This window comes from Panthera onca, chromosome E2 (genome assembly GCF_046562875.1).
Source record: "Panthera onca isolate mPanOnc1 chromosome E2, mPanOnc1 haplotype 2, whole genome shotgun sequence".
Taxonomy (NCBI): Eukaryota; Metazoa; Chordata; class Mammalia; order Carnivora; family Felidae; genus Panthera; species Panthera onca.
The window spans coordinates 11,516,792-11,535,362 of NC_138353.1; the positions used below are offsets into that span (position 1 = coordinate 11,516,792).

The 18,571-nt window shown below is 53.5% G+C and overlaps 2 protein-coding genes across 2 annotated transcripts in view; both read right to left on the bottom strand.

The window, feature by feature from the left end:
- CLPTM1 (CLPTM1 regulator of GABA type A receptor forward trafficking) overlaps positions 1-11,757 on the bottom strand; it is a 31,554-nt gene extending 19,797 nt beyond the window's left edge. Inside the window, exons 1-2 of the mRNA XM_060651409.3 lie at positions 11,627-11,757; positions 5,524-5,636 (exon numbers count right to left, since the gene is read on the bottom strand). Coding sequence (XP_060507392.1) covers positions 5,524-5,636; positions 11,627-11,698 — 185 coding nt within the window. The 5' untranslated portion in view covers positions 11,699-11,757. The remainder of the gene's footprint in view (positions 1-5,523; positions 5,637-11,626) is intronic.
- Positions 11,758-16,226: 4,469 nt separating this feature from the next.
- Positions 16,227-18,186, bottom strand: APOC2 (apolipoprotein C2). Its single transcript, XM_060651414.3, has 4 exons — positions 18,163-18,186; positions 17,028-17,112; positions 16,699-16,858; positions 16,227-16,455 (listed from the first exon to the last, which is right to left on the bottom strand). Exons 2-4 carry the CDS (start codon positions 17,080-17,082, stop codon positions 16,365-16,367), a joined length of 306 nt encoding a protein of 101 aa, XP_060507397.1. The 5' UTR covers positions 17,083-17,112; positions 18,163-18,186; the 3' UTR covers positions 16,227-16,364.
- Positions 18,187-18,571: the final 385 nt, after the last annotated feature.

Below are 18,571 nucleotides of genomic sequence, written 5' to 3' on the forward strand. Positions count from 1 at the left end.
TTTGTGGGTCCTCTCAGACGGCTCGTGGACACACCCCTCCACCCACACATCCCAGGCCAGGAAGTCCTACCCTACAACAACAGGCCTGGAGGGGACTGGCGTTCACCTGATGCTTTTCAGCCTACCGGAGTAAGCAAATAAAAGAGACAGTAAATCTTCTCTCCCACCCCACGTCCGTACCCTGCATTCACGGGTTCAGAAGGGTGTTAAGTACATGAAAAGTCAAATAATGAAAACTCTCCACCCCATCCATCTATCCACACAGTGCCCATCCCATCCCATCCCCCACTCCAGGTAACCACTGGCATCGTGGGGACGCGCCGAAAACTGGACTCCACTCTCCCCAAAAAAGTCCATTCTTATGCCATCTGCTTGAAGTTTTGAAGAATTCACGGGCCCCTGAACACAAACCCTGGACCCCACCTTAAGAATTCCAGTTAAGGGGCGCCTGGGTGGCTCAGTCGGTTAAGCGGCCGACTTCAGCTCAGGTCACGATCTCGCGGTCCGTGAGTTCGAGCCCCGCGTGGGGCTCTGTGCTGACGGCTCAGAGCCTGGAGCCTGTTTCGGATTCTGTGTCTCCCTCTCTCTCTACCCCTCCCCTGTTCATGCTCTGTCTCTCTGTGTCTCAAAAATAAATAAACGTTAAAAAAACATTTTTTTTTAAAGAATTCCAGTTGAGGGGCACCTGGGTGGCTCAGTTGGTCAAGCGTCTGACTTCGGCTCAGGTCATGATCTCACCGTTCAGGAGTTCAAGCCCCACATTGGGCCCTGTGCTGACAGCTCGGAGCCTGGGACCTGCTTGGGATTCTGTGTCTCCCTCTCTCTCTCTGCCCCTCTCCTGCTTGCTTTCTGTTTCTCTCTCTCTCTCTCAAAAATAAATAAACATTAAAAAAAAAAAAAAGAACTCCAGGCGACATGGTCTCCAGGCACCCACCCCGGCTAACGTTTGGTGCTGCCTGGTTCTAAGGAAGGAAATGAGCCTAAGCTATGACCATATTAAAAAATGTGTATCTGAAGGGGAAGCGGCCGTATGCACTGATGTGGGAAGATTCTAAGATATGTTGTTAATGAAAAAAATCAAGGTGCCGAACTGGGGAAAATAGGCTACTCTTATGTAAAAGTGAAGGGAAAGATAAAAATAATCTTTATTCACAGCTGCTTGGAGCACGCAATAAGGAAGAGGATACGGAAGAAAATTCTAGGTCCTAACTGGACCCGGTGGGGAAGAGTGGAACGGAGAAGGAATGGAGGAAACAGAGGCCGCAGTGGAAGAAGCTTGGGTGCATGTCAGGGATGGCGCCCAAGTGTCTGGGCGGAACAGTGGGGAATTTCCTTCCTGCAGAGCCTCCCCGCATCCTGGGTGACATCCTTGGAAGACACTAGGCAGGCAGGCCTGTCCCACACCCAAATGTGACTGGTGACTGTCTGGGATTGTGGGCTGCTTTTTTTTTTTTGTTTTTTAAGCTGCTTCTCTTTATATTAGCTCAGTTTTTTAACCCTCAGAAACAAAAGCAACCCTGGCCAATTCTGAGCGGGTGCCAGCTCCCGCTGTCTCCAGTTGACAGAGACCTCCTGGCACCCCGTCATGACCTGCGAACTGTCAGGATTCCCTGCTCTGAGACGGAAACTCAGGCACGAGAGGGTATTTCGGCCAGCGAAGGCACACGGCAGGGAGGCGGGGGGCCCGAGGTGTCGGAGGGTACCTGCCCCCCTCCACGTTTCAGCAGCCAAGCCTCTGGTTTGGACACGCGGGCCGTTCCCCATTTTCCTCTATTTTGAACAACTGTCTATGAGCATCTTCACATAGCGTCACCTCAGGCAAACCGCGGGTGTGCGTTTATAGGACGGCCACCAATCCTAACACACTTCTGTGTGACTTCCCTCTCTCTGTGCATCTGTACCGTTTGAATTTGCTTTCTACAGGAAGCGTGTATTACTAATGAGTTTCGAGGGGAAAACGAGGACGACGGCATGGAGGAGACAAGCAGCTGACCCACCCCCACCACCTTCGCCCCCCAGGAACAGAACCCCCAGCTTTCTACGGGGCGCTCGGTTTCCCAGAAGAAAGATCACATTTCCCAGGCTCCCTTGCGGCAGGCCACAGCCCCATAAGGACGTACTGGCCAAGGGGAGGACTGTTTTAAACAACTCTGCTACGCAAGGATGTGGCGAAAGGAACCCTCGCGCGCTGCTGGTGAGAACGCAAACTGGTGCAGCCACTGTGGAAAACAGTACGAACTGCCCGACGATCCAGGAACTGGACTAGTGAGTATATACCCCCAAGATACAAATACGTTAATTCAAGGGGATACATGCACCCCGATGTCATAGCAGCATTGTTTATACTAGCCAAATTAGGGAAGCAGCCCACGTGTCCATTAACAGGTAAGTGGATAGAGATACACACACACACACACACACACACACACACACACACGTAAACAGATTCTTATCCAAACATAAAAAAGAACAAAATCTTGCCGTTTGCGGTGACATGGAGCTATAGGTTATCATACTAAGCAAAGTAAGTCAGAGAAGGGCAAATACCATAAGATTTCACTCATATGTGGAATTTAAGAAACAAAATAAGGGGCGCCTGGGTGGCTCAGTCGGTTAAGCGTCCGACTTTGGCTCAGGTCATGATCTCACAGTCCGTGAGTTCGAGCCCCGCGTCGGGCTCTGGGCTGACAGCCCAGAGCCTGGAGCCTGCTTCGGATTCTATGTCTCCCTCTCTCTCTGATCCTCCCCCGTTCATGCTGTGTCTCTCTGTCTCAAAAATAAATAAATGATAAAAAAATAAACAAAATAAATGAGAAGGAAAAAAAAAAAGAGACAGAGAGATAAACCAAGAAAGAGAGTCTTAACTCTAGAGAACAAACTGATGGGGAAGTGGGTGGGGGAAGGGGGAAACAGGTGATGAGGATTAAGGAGTGCATTTGATGCGATGAGCTGCGGGGGATGTATTAAGTCTGGAATCACTGTATCGTACACCTAAAGACAATATTACATGTATGTTACCTATACCCAAATTTAAATAAAACCTTATTAACAGGGGCACCTCGGTGGCTCAGTCGGTTGAGCGTCCAACTTCGGCTCAGGTCGTGATCTCGCGGTTCACGAGTTTGAGCCCCACGTGGGGCTCTGTGCCGACAGCTCAGAGCCTGGAGCCTGCTTTGGATTCTGTGCCTCCCTCTCTCTTTGCCCCTCCCCCATGTTTGCTCTCTCTCTCTCTCCCTCTCTCTCTCTCTCAAAAATAAATAAACATTAGGGGCTCCTGGGTGGCTCAGTTGGTTGAGCATCTGACTTCGGCGTGGGTCATGATCTCACGGTTCGTGAGTTCGAGCCCCGCATCAGGCTCTGTGCTGACAGCTCAGAGCCTGGAGCCTGCTTCAAATTCTGTCTCTCTCTCTGTCTCTCTCTGCCCCTCCCCCACTCACACTCTGTCTCTCTCTCTCTCTCAAAAATAAATAGAAACATTAAAAAAAATTTTTTTTAAACCTAATAACAAATTAAATAAACAACTTTGCCACGGAATTTCTTATAGTTGATAAGGAGAGAAAGTGCCTGCCTAAATGCATGGCCTGTCTCTTGAACATTTTGCTGAAATACCTCTCTGGAAAGAAAAAGAAATGTCTGTTTTGCAAATGGGCAAAAAGGGCCCAGATCAGAGAAGGGAGACTGTCACCAGGTCTAGGTGGGCAGTCATAGAACTCAGCCTCAGATAGATCTCCCTGACCCCACTCAGCTTCTCTCCAGGGCCTTGGTCACAGGCCAGGTTTCCAGAAGGCAAGCCCTGTGCTCCCACTACCCAGGAATCGGCCACATGAAGGCACACATAAAAAGACCACCACCAGCCAGGCACAAAAGGACAGCCTGTATGACTCCACTTAAACGTGGTAAGTGTAACAGTCGAGTTCAGAGAGATGGAACGTATACAATGATGGGCGCCAGGGGTTGTTACAGCAGGGGTTTGTGCTGACTGGGGTTGTTAGTGCTTGATAGATACAGAGTTTCTCTCTGGGGAGATGAAGTTCTGGACGTGCATGGGAGTGACTGTTACAACTGTGCACTGGCATATTTTATGTAGTAATGTACATGTTGTGGCTAAACTACGCCCCCCCACCCTAAAATTCATAAGTTGAAGTTCTAACCCCGAGTACAGTCACCCCCAGTGAGTGTATTGGGAGATCCAGCCTTTAAAGAGGTGGCTGAAGCTAAGTGATGCCACTGGGCAGACCCTAATCCGATATGACCAGTGTCCTTATAAGAGGAGGGGATTAGGACACAGACACACACAGTGCAAAGACCCTGTAGGCACACAGAACATGGCCATCTACAAGCCAGGGAAAGACCTTGGAAGAAACCTCTATCATGGTGACACCTTGATCTCAGACCTGTAGCCTCCAGAACTGTGAGAAAATACATTTCTGTTGTTTACAGCCCCCAGCCTGAGCTATCTGTTACAGCAGCCCTAGCAATTTAACATAGTATATTTAGCCAGCCTGGCTGGCTCAGTTGGTGGAGCGTGCAACTCTTGATCTCAGAATTGTGAGTTCAAGCCCTGCGCTGGGTCTAGTGATTATTTAAAAATAAAATCTTGGGGCGCCTGGGTGGCTCAGTCGGTTAAGAGTCCGACTTCGGCTCAGGTCATGATCTCGTAGCTTGTGGGTTCGAGCCCCGTGTCGGGCTCTGTGCTGACAGCTTGGAGCCTGGAGCCTGCTTCGGATTCTGTGTCTCCTTCTCTCTCTGCTCCTCTCCCACTTGTGCTCTATCAAAAATAAATAAACGTTTAAAAAAATATATATCTTTACAAATAAAATCTTAGGGGCGCCTGGGTGGCTCAGTCGGTTAGGCGTCCGACTTTGGCTCAGGTCATGATCTCACAGCTCGTGAGTGCGAGCCCTGCGTCGGGCTCTGTGCTAATAGCTCGCAGCCTAGAGCCCGTTTCGGATTCTGTGTCTCCCTCTCTCTCTGCCCGTAACCTACTCGCATTCTGTCTCTGTCTCTCTCAAAAATAAATAAAACATTTAAAAGAATAATTAAAAAAAAAAAAAATCTTAAAAGGGGCGTGGGGTGGCTCAGTTGGTTGAGTAGCCAACTCTTGATTTCGGCTCAGGTCATGATCTCACGGATTGTGGGTTCGAGCCCTGCACCGGGCTCTGCGCTGACAGCACGGACCCTGCTTGGCATTGTCTGCCTCCCTCTCTCTCTGCCCCTCCCCTGCTCTCTCTCTCTCTCTCTCCCAAAAATAAATAAACATTTAAAGCAAATAAAATAAAATCTCAAAAAAGACATATAGGCGTGCCTGGTGGGCTCAGTCAGGAGAACATGTGGCTCTTGATCTCGGGGTTGTAAGTTCGAGCCCCACATGGGGTATGGAGACTACTTATAACAACAACAGCATATTTTACCACAGTAAAAGAAAACCCTAGTCACCACCGATGGTTATGCCCGGTGGCTTTTTCCTTTCTTATGTTTTACGTGAACTTTTTTCGATGACCAGAAGCAGCCCCACCTGCTCACCTGAACAGCACCCCTTTGATGACCTGCCAGGCATTGGGCGCTGGCTGGGGTGCTGGGTTCCGGGGCTGGGTCTCCGCCCGCGGGTCCCTCCCGATGCTGCCGTTGCTGGCCACCTGCAGGAAACGGAGACCAGGTGAGGAGGGAGGGTGTCGCCTGAGGCACCCCTGCGTGCCAAGGCCCGGCACAGGGCTGAGCACAGAGTGGTGCCTGATCAAAAACTGGAGAACATTTCGGGGCACCCGGGGGGCTCAGTCGGTTGAGCGTCCGACTTCGGCTCGGGCCATGATCTCACGGTTTGTGAGTTTGAGCCCCCGCATCTGGCTCTGTGCTGACAGCTCGGAGCCTGGAGCCTGCTTCGGATTCCGCGCCTCCCTCTTTCTCTCTCCCTTTTCTCACTCTCTGTCTCTCTCTCTCTCAAAAATAAATAAACATTAAGAAAAAAACATTTAAAGAACTGGAGAACAGATGAATACAGTCACCCAGGAAGGGTGGTATATCTTGCTCCTTCAAGACAAAAACGCTTCCCCGAAACCTACTCCGTGCTGGTGACACCGAGGTGACGGAGACAGCCCTGTACTGCCCTCCTGGGGAATCACAGTCCAGTGGGGGGAGCTAAAGAGTCCCCAGATAGGGATGATCCAGAGCAGACAGGGCTGGGATGTAGGATGATAGAGGGGGCATCTGGTCCAGCCTAGAGGTCAGGGAGGGCTTCCTGGAAGAAGGAACACTGGAGCTAAGACTTAAAACATAACAAAGGGATAATGCAGAGGAGACAGTGAGGGAAGCAGCCGGTACAGAAATGAAGGGGAGAGATACTATCTGACTCTGAGGACTGTCCACTGCTCCCTGAAGCCAGAGCCCAGGATGCAAGGGACAATGCAGGCTGGGGGGACAATGCAGCATGGTGACAAGTGCCAGATCCCATAAGGCTTGGGTTTATCTAAAAGGGTCTACCCTGGGCAAACAGTTCCAAAGGCCTCCTCGGTGGCCGGCCCTGTGCGGGGCCTTGTCCCTCCAGGGGCTCCTTATCCAGCAGGAGACAGACACAGAGAAACACAGCCACAGTGTGAGCCACGCCACTGTGAGCCACTGGTACACACTACCCCATGAGGCCACGACTAGGAATGTTTCCATTCAGCCGGGCAGATGGAGGCTCGGGCAGGCGAATCCACTTGTCTGGGTGGCTCAGGAAGGAAAAGGGCAGCAGGGTGACAAGGGGGTGTCAGGCAAGGCTTCCTAGAGCAACCTTCACTCAGAAACAGAAGCTCAGAAGCAGAGAATGTCATGTCAGGAAGGGCCCGAGGCGGGGATGTCTTCCCACCCCTCTCCTTGCACCTGCTGGCTCCCGGATCCTGTCCTCTTCCTCCTCCCAGCTCTGTCCCCTCACTGCTCAGCCTTCAAGAGGCAGGACCAGGACTGTCATGGTCACCGTGAGGCAGGAGCACTGCCCAGCACAGAGCAGGGGCTCAACAAACACCTGTGGAATCAACATGTGTTCCCTGAAGGGCTTGCCCGCATCACCCAGGCCTCCCCCCACCACAGCCCCGAGCCCACCCCTCTCTGTCATTCATCACCCCCTGTCCCCTTCGGCAGGAGTTCCTCCCTGTATCTACCAACATGCAGGACAGTACCGTGGTACCAGGTAGGGGCTCTAGGGCCCCACAGTTCCTGACTGTGAGATCTTGGGCACGTCACTTCCCCTCTCTGACCCAGAGGCCAGGTTGTGAAAATACTGGTATGTTTCAGACAGAAAAGATTTCCTTCATGTGTGAAAAATGGACTTCCTGAGCATCTACTGTGCACCAGGCTCAGTACTAGGCAGTGCCCACGCAGCTCTGGGCCCTGCCCTCACGGAGCTCAGGGTCTAGAACAAAACACACCCACGGAACAGCCAACAGGACCGTTCAAGCTGGTAAACAGGAAACAAAAGTGCTCTGGAGGAAACAAGCAGGGACACATGATGCCTACTGGGGTGGGGAAGGGGACCCCACTCTGGATTAGGTGGTCAAGAGCCTGCCTGAGGAGCTGCTGTTGACATTTGGGTGAAGGGCATGCTGGGAGGACAGCTTCACGGAAGGGGTTGGCTGGGGGCAGGCAAGATCAGAGACAGGCACGGGGTCCCCTTATTCAGGCTCGGCCTTGCTCCCGGGAGCGCTGGGGGCCAAGTAAGTGCTTCCAGCAGCTGTGCGCTGATTCTCAGGGTCAAGAGACAGAAGGTGAGGGCCAGGCCAGGATTTGAACCCATGTCTGGCCGACTCCCAGGTCTGTTCTCTTACCCGCACGGGTGGACAAGCTGGCTGGAAACCCTCCCACAGAAAGGCAGAGAAGCGCAGTGAGATGCCACTTCACTATGCTGGCCACAGTCAAAAGGACGGACAATCACAAGTGTTGACGAGGGTGTGGAGGAAACTGGGCCAGTGGGGAGATGGGGTTGCGGCTTTGAAAGATGCAGCAGAGCATTAATAAGTGAAATGTGCACCTGCCATACAAACCAGCAGCCCCACTCCTCGGTCTCTACCCAAGAGAAAGGAGAACACACACACACACACACACACACACACACACACGGGAAAGCTTATGTGCAAATGTGCAAATGTTCACAGGGGCGTTATTTGTAACAGCCAAAAACCACCCAAAGGCCCCTCCACCTTGATGAATGAACCTGGTGTATCCATACACACAATGGAATGCTACTCAGCAATAAAAAGGAGCCCAACTGGGGGCAGAGAGTGGCTGCAAGAGGAAACCGGAATGTTCTGACTGGATGCAGACAGGACGGTGGCGATGGGGGTGCCGCACAATTGCCAAACTGGACTAAAAGCCACTGAACTCCATACTGACAACAGGTGAATGCTGTTGTATCTGTTGTAGCTCAAAAGAAAGGCAACTTCCCTGTGGCTCCCACTTCCCTGGGAGTAAAGGCGAAGTCTTCATGTCGATCCCTAAGCCCTGGCCTGATCTGGCCCCTTCCATGCCTCTCTACTCTCATTCATTGGGTCCAGCCACAAGGCCTCCTCGCTGTTCCTTAGTAGGACCAGGCACCTCCCACCTCAGGGCCTTTGCACTGGCAGTTCCCTTTACCCGAGAGGCTTCCTGCTGACCCTGTATCTGCATGCCTCCCTCCCTCGTCTTCTTCAAGTCTTTGTTCAAATGTCACCTCCTCAGAGAGGCCTTCCCAGACTACCTTGTTTAAATTGCAACCCTCAGGGGCGCCTGGATGGCTCAGTCGGTTAAGCATCTGACTTCGGCTCAGGTCATGATCTCACGGTTCGTGAGTTCGAGCCCCGCGTCGGGCTCTGTGCTGACAGCTCAGAGCCTGGAGCCCGTTTCAGATTCTGTGTCTCCCTCTCTCTCTGCCCCTCCCCTGCTCATGCTCTGTCTCTCTGTCTCAAAAATAAATAAATGTTAAAAAAAAAATTATTAAAATAAATAAATTGCAACCCTCTTACTCACCCCTCACTTCTTATCTCCTTCTCCAGCTTTACTCTGTCCATGGGACTTATCACCACCTGACCTGCTATATTCATTGTACTCCTGTCCATTCTTTCACCCCCACCCCCCGGACCCTTAGACAGAACATGAGCTCCAAAAGGGCAGGGACTCTGTTCTGTTCACAGCTGTATCCCCAGCATGAGCCTGGAGCCTGGCAAGTAGTGGGGACTCAGTATACATTAGCTGAAGGAATGAAGGGCAGGGCTCTGGGCCGTGTTTGGGCCTCTGGCTGGCAGGAGCATGACACGGCCAAGGGTCCGCCCCCTCAGTGCTAGGCCCCACAGGCTGGGGAGGGTGTGATGTCCTTGCACACAGTAGTGACTAAGACACAGTTCCTCCTCTGGGACCCACACATCCAATCTCACACAATCCCCAGAAACACTGGCTTAGGGGCCCAGAAGCAGCTGAGACCATCAGCCTGGGCTGGAGTATGAAGACCGGCTTTCAAGCACATCTTCACCGACTGCCTTGGTCCACCGTGGGAACTCCATCTCGGCCCAGCCTCTGACTCAAGACCTGTTCATTCCACAAACACTGAGCACCTGCTCTGTGCCGGGTCCCAAGCTGGGCGGTGCAGGGGATATAGTGTTGACCCAAACAGTCCTGGTTCTGCCCTCCAAGGCCTCCCAGTCCAGGGGAAGAGACAGGCAGACAGTACAACCCAGAGTGGGCAGGGCTGGGACAGGCGAGCCCAGGGGGCTGTGGGAGCCCTGACCCAGTCTGAGAGAGTCGGAGAGGGCTTCCTAGGGGAGGGAACATCTGTGATGTACAGAACTAGTAGGGATCGATCTGGTAAAGAGGGGAGAAGTACGTGAGAAGGCCACAAGGAAAGAACAAGGCACACTCCTGGAAATAAAAGACCTTTACAGTGGCTGATGCTCCATTCACTCAGTGGTTCTCAAGCAGGGGTGATTTTGCCCCCCGGGTGGGGATACTTAGCAACATCTGGGACATTTCTGACGGCCACGACTGGGGAGAGGTACGTGTGTTACTGACATCTAGTGTGTAGAGGCCGGAGATGCTCCTGAACACCCCACAATGTGCGGGACAGCCCCTCACAACACAGAATTAACCGACCCAAAATGTCAATAGTGCTGAGCCTAGGAAATACTAATCTATCTAGCCTGAAGAAAATTCAGACCACGCAAGGCTGTGATCTACTAAAGAATTTGCACTTTACCTTGAAGGCAAAGGAAGAAGTCTTGAAAGGTTTTAAGCAGAGGTGAGACAAAAGAAAAATCAGGGGGTCCCTGGAAGCCTGGCAATCAAGGGAACCTGAGCCCTGGTCTCTCTGACCACCCCCGATCCAGTAACCAGCAGAAACTCAGAGGGGGAAAAGATCTTTCAGCAAGACTGGGAAGTCCCTGAGGACAGGGACTCTGTCTTCGTTCTAGAGTTAACTCAACAAATATTTTCTGAGGCCGCCCCCAGGCCAGGCCCTGGTTGCAGATGCTGAGCCAGGTATGTGGGGCTCAGTCACCAAATCTCATCTGGGTGGCCTCCCCAGGTGATATTATTTGCTCTTCCTCTGGGCTCCCTCAGTCCCTGGCACAGACTTTTGTCACCACCCTAGTCATTCAGGACTATAATTCTTTACATGTCAATCTTCTCTTCCACTCCACTGATGGCAGGGGCATGGCTGGAACCATCTTTGTGACCCATCACATGGCCGGCCATCCTGTGCAACCCCTGCACTTATCACTGGAGAAATAAAGGCCCAAAGAAGGCAAGGAACTTGTCCAAGGTCACATAGAAAGTCAACTTCATTCTTCCCTCTCAACCTGCACCTCCTCTCCCCGGTGCTGCCTCCCACATGTCAGTGACATCCCAGTGGGTGGGTCGACAGCACCTTGCTGTCACTCCATCCATTCCCTAAATGCCTGAAGGGTGGCTGCCTGAACAAGTATGTTCTGCAGCTCCAGTTTAGTTGAAACAGTAATGGGTCAGAAGTCACCACCACCTGGGCTAACACCACCCACCCCCTTGGATTAGTTTATGCTCAAAGCATAAACACCCTTCCCAGTCCTGACCACCCTGGGTCAGCAATGTCTGGACTGCTACACGGAATGGATCCCAAACCCAACCTGGGTGACCTTCTACAAGAGCCTTAGTCTCGCTCTTCCTTGGATTCCCGTCTGTAAAGTGGGTCTGTCGGTCTCCACCGCCCGTGCCCTTACCCAGGATGACTACCTGACTTCCCCAGAGCTAGAAAACTCCCAATCAATCAATGATTGCCCACATCTCAGGCACTGCGAGGGAGACTCTGAATGCCAGTCCACTTCAAGAACGGTCTTAGAGCCTGAATCGCAGAGTGGAGAACCAGGGCGCCTGGGTAGAAGTCTGCGCCCCTCCGCGCCACTGTCTCCCGGCTCGAGCCATGAGCCTGGTGGCCGCCCAGCGCGAGCGTTCAGGGGACCCGGCGTGCAACAGGGCCCCGCTCCCCGCACCGTCCGGCCTCCAGGACTGCCCGGCCTGCCTGGGCCCGGTACTCAAGGTCCCTCTGGGCAAGGAGCCCCCAGTGCACGGGATTCCGCGAAAAGGGGCAAGACACGCCCCGTGGGAGGCCCCCCGGGTGGGGAAGAACCCCTCAGGCCCCTCTCGGCCTCCGTACCTGACCGGAGCCGCCTCCCCCGGCCGCAACCACGGCGCTGCCGGCCCCGTCCGCCTCCTGCGCCGCCGCCATCTTCCCGCTCCGGGTCCCCGCCCCCGCCGCCAGCCCCGCCCCGTCCCCGACGGCGCCAGCGCGATCGCGCGAGATTTCACACTTCGCCGGGCCCGCCAGCTACCGTATCCGGCAAGACAGCTCAAGCCACGCCTCTCAGAAGAGCCGCTTCCGGCTAAGAAAGAACCAGCCCGGCCACCGTACCCCAACCACCACCCTGCCGTACATTTGTTTTCACCTAGTAGACCGTCACCCTGCATGGAACGCCCGGACTTTCTCGGCCAGCGCATCAGCGTCCCACGGGCTCCATTCCCTTTGCTTCCTCGAGTTAATCTGCTTCTTCCATTTATGTGAAGCCTTGCAGGCCATCCTGCCTTCCTCGCTCGGCCGATTCTTCGAGTCGTTTCCGTTTTCGTGTTTCTTGAGCTTTCCCGGCCACCGTAACTCCTCAAAATGTTCTGCTCAATACACGCCCTTCGTGTGTTCAAGGAACCTCCCTGGCCGCGGTACCGAGACTCAGAGGGCGGGCCTTAGGCCAATGTCATCGCCTTCAAACCCCTCTTCCTAAAGGAACCATTTCCTCCAAGTCCCCTTAGGTTATAATTTTTCTGTGCATTCAAAGTTATTATTTCAGGGTTCTCACGGCCACCACACCTTCAAATCGGACCCTGTCGTTCCCTTTCCAACCCTTCGGGCCACCGAGTTTAGCCCGCACGCGCGTTTCCGGAGTGGTCTTTGCTTTCTAGCAATTTCGCAACTCTGGACTCGGCTTCAAGGGCTCCTAGAACTTCATTCTTTTTCTTAGCTATGTGTGTTTGTACAGTTCCAAGCCTGGACACGGGTTGAGTGACCCCTGGTCTGGGGAGGATGGTATGGAGGACGGGAAAGGACAGAAGTCTGTCAGCGGCTGTTAAGCCTTATGTATGAATGGAGTGGAGGTGTTTAAACCCTGGTTGTGCTACTGACCTTCTATACGATCCCAGACAAGTGACATTATCTCTTTGGGCCTCAGTTTCTTTTATAAACTAAGCATTTCCCTCCCGCTTTTGCCTCTCCGGGTTTTTGGAAAGACCTAGTGAGATCACTAATGTAAAGCACCTCCCACCACCCCACCCCGCCCCCCCCACACACATACACACCTGCTCTTAGCAAGTGATCAATATTGTGCACTGTTATTATGAACCTTACATATTACCCGGAAGGGAGAGTAGGCTTTGCATTGGGATTCTCCAAATAATTTATTTCTCATTTTATTGTTTACTTCCTTCACTTTCCTCTTAGTCCCAGCTCAGTAGTAATATCACCTCCTCTTGGAAACCCTCCCTGGCCCCCAGGCTGTGCCGGCACAGTCTCCTAGTCTTTCCAGATCTCAGGACTCCCCAGCTCCCCCCCCCCCCCCCCCCCCGCCCATTTTGTGTTACCGCTGTCAGGGATGGGTGTGGTGGTGTGGTACGTCTTGCCGTGGGAGTGGGCGGGGAAGCCCAGGGCATTCACGGTCACTGCTCTGCCTCCAGCACTGCCCCAGGGGATGGTTGCTAAGTGAAAGGATGAAAGTCATCGTGCAGCAGGTAGATGACACACATCTGAGAGCCAACACAAAGGCAAGAAGGAACCTTAGAGAACATCTTGCCCAGTCCACTTCTCTTCCCATATAATAAGGGTAGTGAGAACGATTCTCTAAAATTGTAGGCGCAGTCTAGGGATGAAATGAACATACTAAGTCCACCAGACATGAGGCAGACTGAGATTTGCTGGCCTCTTTCTCAAAAGTGCAAAATTAGGGGCGCCTGGGTGGCTCAGTCGGTTGAGCATCCAACTTCAGCTCAGGGCATGATCTGACGGTTCATGGCTTTGAGCCCTACATCAGGCTCTCTGCTGTCAGCACAGAGTCTGCCTGGAGCCTCTGTCCACCCCTCCCCCTGCCCCTTTCCTGCTTGTGCTCGCTCTCTCTCCCAAAAATAAATAAACACTAAAAACATAAATTAATTAATTAATTAATTAATAATAATAAATAACAGTGCAAAATTACGTGTGTAATCTGTAATAGAGGACCACAGAAAGCCCAGGCAAGTGAAGGGCTTTGAAACTTAATCTTCTCTAGCTTCATGTAACCCCATCTTTGCTTTTAACTCTAGATATAAAAGCTCCAGTCGGCCCTCCTGTCTCATAAACTGCAGGGGCGCCTGGGTGGCTCAGTCGGTTAAGCGTCCGACTTCGGCTCAGGTCACGATCTCATGGTCCGTGAGTTCGAGCCCCGCGTCAGGCTCTGCGCTGACCGCTCAGAGCCTGGAGCCTGTTTCCGATTCTGTGTCTCCCTCTCTCTCTGACCCTCCCCCGTTCATGCTCTGTCTCTCTCTGTCTCAAAAATAAATAAACGTTAAAAAAATAATAATAATAATAATAATAAACTGCAGAGTCCCGATCTGTCGGAGCTTGAGGGTCAGTGAGCTAGACTGTGACCTTAGGACCCCTGCAAAGCCCTCCCCCATTTCTGTTGAATGACCAGAAAAGTTCTTCCATTTCTATTAACTGCTAATTGAATCACCGCCCAGGGCCACTCTGCACTCCACTAGGGGGCGCCCAACACCAACCAGAGGCCGTGATTTCAGGTTCTAAGGGAGAAGAGAGCTGGAGCCCTGAACGTTTGGGTCCTGAGGAAAAGGGGCTGGAGGTCCAGACTCCTGAGTCCCAGGGAGAAGAAGTCTGGGGACCCAGACTCCTGCGTTGGGAGGCAAGAGGAGTCTAGGGGCCTGGATTCTGGGGTCCTAGGGCAGTGCGACTGGGGTGGAGGCCTGAGAAAGGAAGGAGGAATCTAGGAAGGGCACCAGGATTGGTTGGAAGCAGAACTGGCCTGGGCAGTCGTTTGGTTTGGCTTGAGTCCGTGGGAAACAAGTGGACAGAGCAGGGATTGTTCCTCTAGGGTCCCCCCTCCCCATCACCCCCTGGGTTTGGCAGCCTCAGCTCTTCCCAGGCCCTGGGGACTTGGGGGCATTTCCCACAATCCCTCCCCAAGGCCCCTGTTTTCTACTAGACTCATAGCTGCCCATCCTCAGGACCTGGGAAAACTGCCCCAAGAGCACTGAAAGACTGGCTGGAGGTTAATGCCAAGCAGATTAGGAGAAACAGAGGCCCTGGATCCTCGGAGGCCAGCAGCCCCACCCCTGAGACTTGGGGGCCCCGGACCACCCTCTACTTCCTGAGGACCCAGAAGTCCAGACCCCCAGCTTTCTGCCCAGGAGCCCCAGCGCTGTCCTCTCTGACTGTACTATCTCTGCTCTTGTACACCCTGGGCTTTTTGCCTACAATTCCCCCACTGCCCAGATACCATTTCCCAACCACTGACTGCCCCGCGGGGACCTGGGGGCCAAGCCAGCATCCTCCTCCCCGCCCCCCACTTCCCGGCATCAACAGCCCCAAACCACTGCACTGTGATGCATCCCCCCGTGACCAGCCCAGCCAGGATGCCCTCCCCTACCCCAGGGGCCTGCTCCCAGGCCCGGATCTCCTCACTTCTTCTTTTCTTCGTTGCACATAATGTTACTTGAAGTCATCTCCTTTGGTCGTCGTCCTCCTCCTCTGCTTCCTCCCTACTCCTCACCATCAGCCTCTCTGTTTGTGGCTTCAAGACAGAATAGAGCTCCTGACCCTGAGCGGGAGCTCAGGAAATGATATCGCTTATTGCTAATAAGGAGAGGGCAGCTAACAAAACATACCACAAAGCCATCATCACTCAAGCTGAGTGGAATTGGGCCAGGACCCAATGAATAGCTTTTGGAAAGACCACAGAGGGCAGGACTCTCTGTCTTTCCCCTGTAGTGTCTCCTGAGCCTAGCAGGGTCTCAATAAATACTTGTGGGACAAGTGTGTAGGAATTGTCACAGGGCATGGCTTTTACGGATCCATTCTCTTGGGTCCCAGACAAACTGGGCGCTGACTTCCTATGCTCAGCAGTGACGTCTGGGCACCAGTCTCCCCCTGTCGTAGGACCATGGGACACCTCACTGTGATGCACACTTAAAACATCAGCCCAGGGGCGCCTGGGTGGCTCAGTGGGTTGAGCGTCTGACTCCGGCTCAGGTCATGATCCCACAGCTCTGTGAGCTCGAGCCCCGCATCGGGCTCTGTGCTGACGGCTTGGAGCCTGCTTTGGATTCTGGGTCTCCCTCTCTCTCTGCCCCTAACCCACTTGCATTCTGTCTCTGTCTCTCTCAAAAATAAACACACATTAAAAAATAAATAATAAATAAATAAATAAAACATCAGCCCAGGGCCTAGAGACTGCCAGAGGCCACAGCAGGTTAGCGATGTTCATGGTCGTTTTACATGTGAGAAAGCCAGACCTTGGTGAAGGACAGTCTCTAATGTTGTTGTTGTGACGATCCAATGTTATTATTCACCTCTTTATCCCCAATGATCGAGTTAGGGCTACATACGTCCAATGGGCACTCGATAAGTGTTGGATGGACTGAATCAGTCCTGCTATCTTGGCCCTCTAAGGTCTTCGAAAAGCAACCACATGGAAGAAAATAAATGTTTGTTTGTTTGTTTGTTTTAATTTATTTATAAGAAGTCAGGCTAGCATTGGGCACAGGATGCCGCGAGCTGCTAAGAAGTGAGGGGTAGGTCGCGGGAGCCGAGGAGTCATGGGGTCTGGGCTCTCCCCTCCCCCACGGTCGGGGCCCAGCTGCTATGGGTCTCCCGTCAGCATAGAAAGTATCTGGTCAGTGAGAATCCCTGTGTAAATTCTCACAGCTGCTGTGCTTGTGCTGTACATGTCCCTGGGGAGAAAGGACAGAGGCTCTGAGCAGGGAGGAGCCCCGGGTCTTGGGCCCCAGGTCTGGGGGAGGATGAGGCTTGGGGCCCAGAATCATGTGTCCTGTGAGGGATGGTGGCTGGAACCCAAACTCCTGGATCCCCAGGTAGGACAGGGCTGGGATCTCAGAATCCAGGGTTCCGACAGAGCTCGGGGCCCAGACTCCTGGTTCCCCTGGGGGGGGGGGGGGGGCGTGGCTTGTGGATACCTGATTTTCTCATCCATAGCGGTCAGATATGTCTTCTCGTATAGGTCCTGGGCGGCCGCTTTGGCCGAGCCCCAGTAGCCGTAGAGTGATTCCTGCATCTGGGACAGCAGGGTGGGGCCCGTGGCTTCATCTTGCCGGGCCATGTCGTCCCCCTGGACCTCTGCAGAGGGAGGGTGTCTTAGGAGAGCTGAGGAACCAGCAGCAGGGGAGAATGAGGCAGGGAAGGAGGGGGACAGGGGTAGGGCCAGGCGAGAACTGGGCTGGGAAGATGCTTGGGGGGTCATCCCATCCCCCTCACACACCCTCCGCCCCCTGCCGACCACACTCACCGCATTTCAATACCAGAAGGACAAGAAGCAGAACCAGGAGGCATCGGGTGCCCATGGCGTCAGAAGACCTGGAACACTGAGGAGGCTGTGGGACAGGGCCCCTGGTGACGTCTAGTCCTGGGGTCCCCCCCCCCTCCCCGGAAACTCCAGGGGGAGAGGCTGGCTTCCCTGCCCCTCCACCTCCCCAGCTGAGTACCGGGTGCTAATGCATTGGCTTGGGGCTCATCGTCTAACATTTTATGATTCTGCTTCTGATCTTAACACCTTAATTCTAACATCCCCTCATTCACTCAGGAAGCACCTACTGTGTACCGAACACAGTTCTGGGGCCCAGCTGTGAACACAGCAACAGCCCTGCCTGTCTACGAAGCCATTGTGAGAGAGATACACGATCGACAATATTAACTGAGTAAAATACACCGGCGGGTCGTATGGTGGGGAGTACTCTGGAGGGGGGGAGGGTGTGTCACAGAGCCTGGGAAAGCCTCAGCAGAGGGTGACATTTATGCCGAGACCCAGTCTGCAGGGTCCCAGGCTCAGTTAAGAACCCACCACTGGGGGTGCCTAGGTGGCTCTGTCCGTCCGTTGGGCGTCCGACTTCGACCTAGGTCATGATCTTGAGTTGGAGCCCCGTGTCGGGCTCTGTGCTGACAGCTCGGAGCCTGGAGCCTGGTTCAGATTCTGTGTTCCGCCCCCCCCCCCCCCCCGTCCCTCCCCCCTGCACACTCTGTCTCTTTCTCGCGAAAATAAATAAACATTTAAAAAAATGTAAAACAATTTTTTTTTTTTTTAATAAAAAAAAGAACCCACCACTGGATGAGTATGTTTCGGATGCCCTGGGGCCCTGTTCTACATGAAATTCCATCTATCTTCACCCCAACCCTATGACAGAGGCTCTCGGCTCTGAGGCACACGGTTCCCAGGCCCTGTTGTCATTTGCGATTTGGAGATAAGGTGGAGGTCAGACCCCGAGGGACATCAGCAGGGGGAAACAGTCTAGGATTCTAAGTTCCGTGGTCCCAACAGAGGAATCCAACGAATGTCGTGACTCTTGCGGTTTCTGATTTAATCACCTCGGCCCCCTCCCCGCTGACCCTTCCCCTTTTCCATTTTTCCATTTCCGGCCCTCTCTTACCCGACTCTGGCAGGCTGTCCTCACCGGCTCCACTCGTGCAGAGAAGGTCTTTATAGCTCTTGGGACCCACCTCCCCTCCACAGCCACCACCCCCACCTTGTCCCCTAGGCCAAAGTCCTAGCCAACAGGACCACGGAGGGGGTGGGGTGGGGCAGAGAGGGCAGTGACATCATCCCCGAGGTCAAGCCAGAGGGAGCCCCCCCCCCCACCCCCCGCAAGGTTCTCTCCCGGGAGATACAGGGGGCCAGGTGGGTGCTGTGGAGAGGTTGGGGGTCCTTGGGGTTCAGACCAGAAAAGGGGTCTGGGGTTTCCCCCACATAGGAAGCAAAGGCATAGGGGTCTCTGTGGGGACCTCCTGACCCCGCCTGCACTCCAGCCTTCACCTTCCATCCCAAACTGAGTTGCCCGA

Coding starts and splice junctions, on each gene's coding strand:
- APOC2 (XM_060651414.3), bottom strand. CDS start 17,082: ATGGGCACCCGATGCCTCCTGGTTCTGCTTCTTGTCCTTCTGGTATTG. Junction 16,859..17,027: donor CCTTCTGGTATTGAAATGCG/GTGAGTGTGGTC, acceptor CTCCCTCTGCAG/AGGTCCAGGGGGACGACATG. Junction 16,456..16,698: donor GCTATGGATGAGAAAATCAG/GTATCCACAAGC, acceptor CTTTCTCCCCAG/GGACATGTACAGCACAAGCA.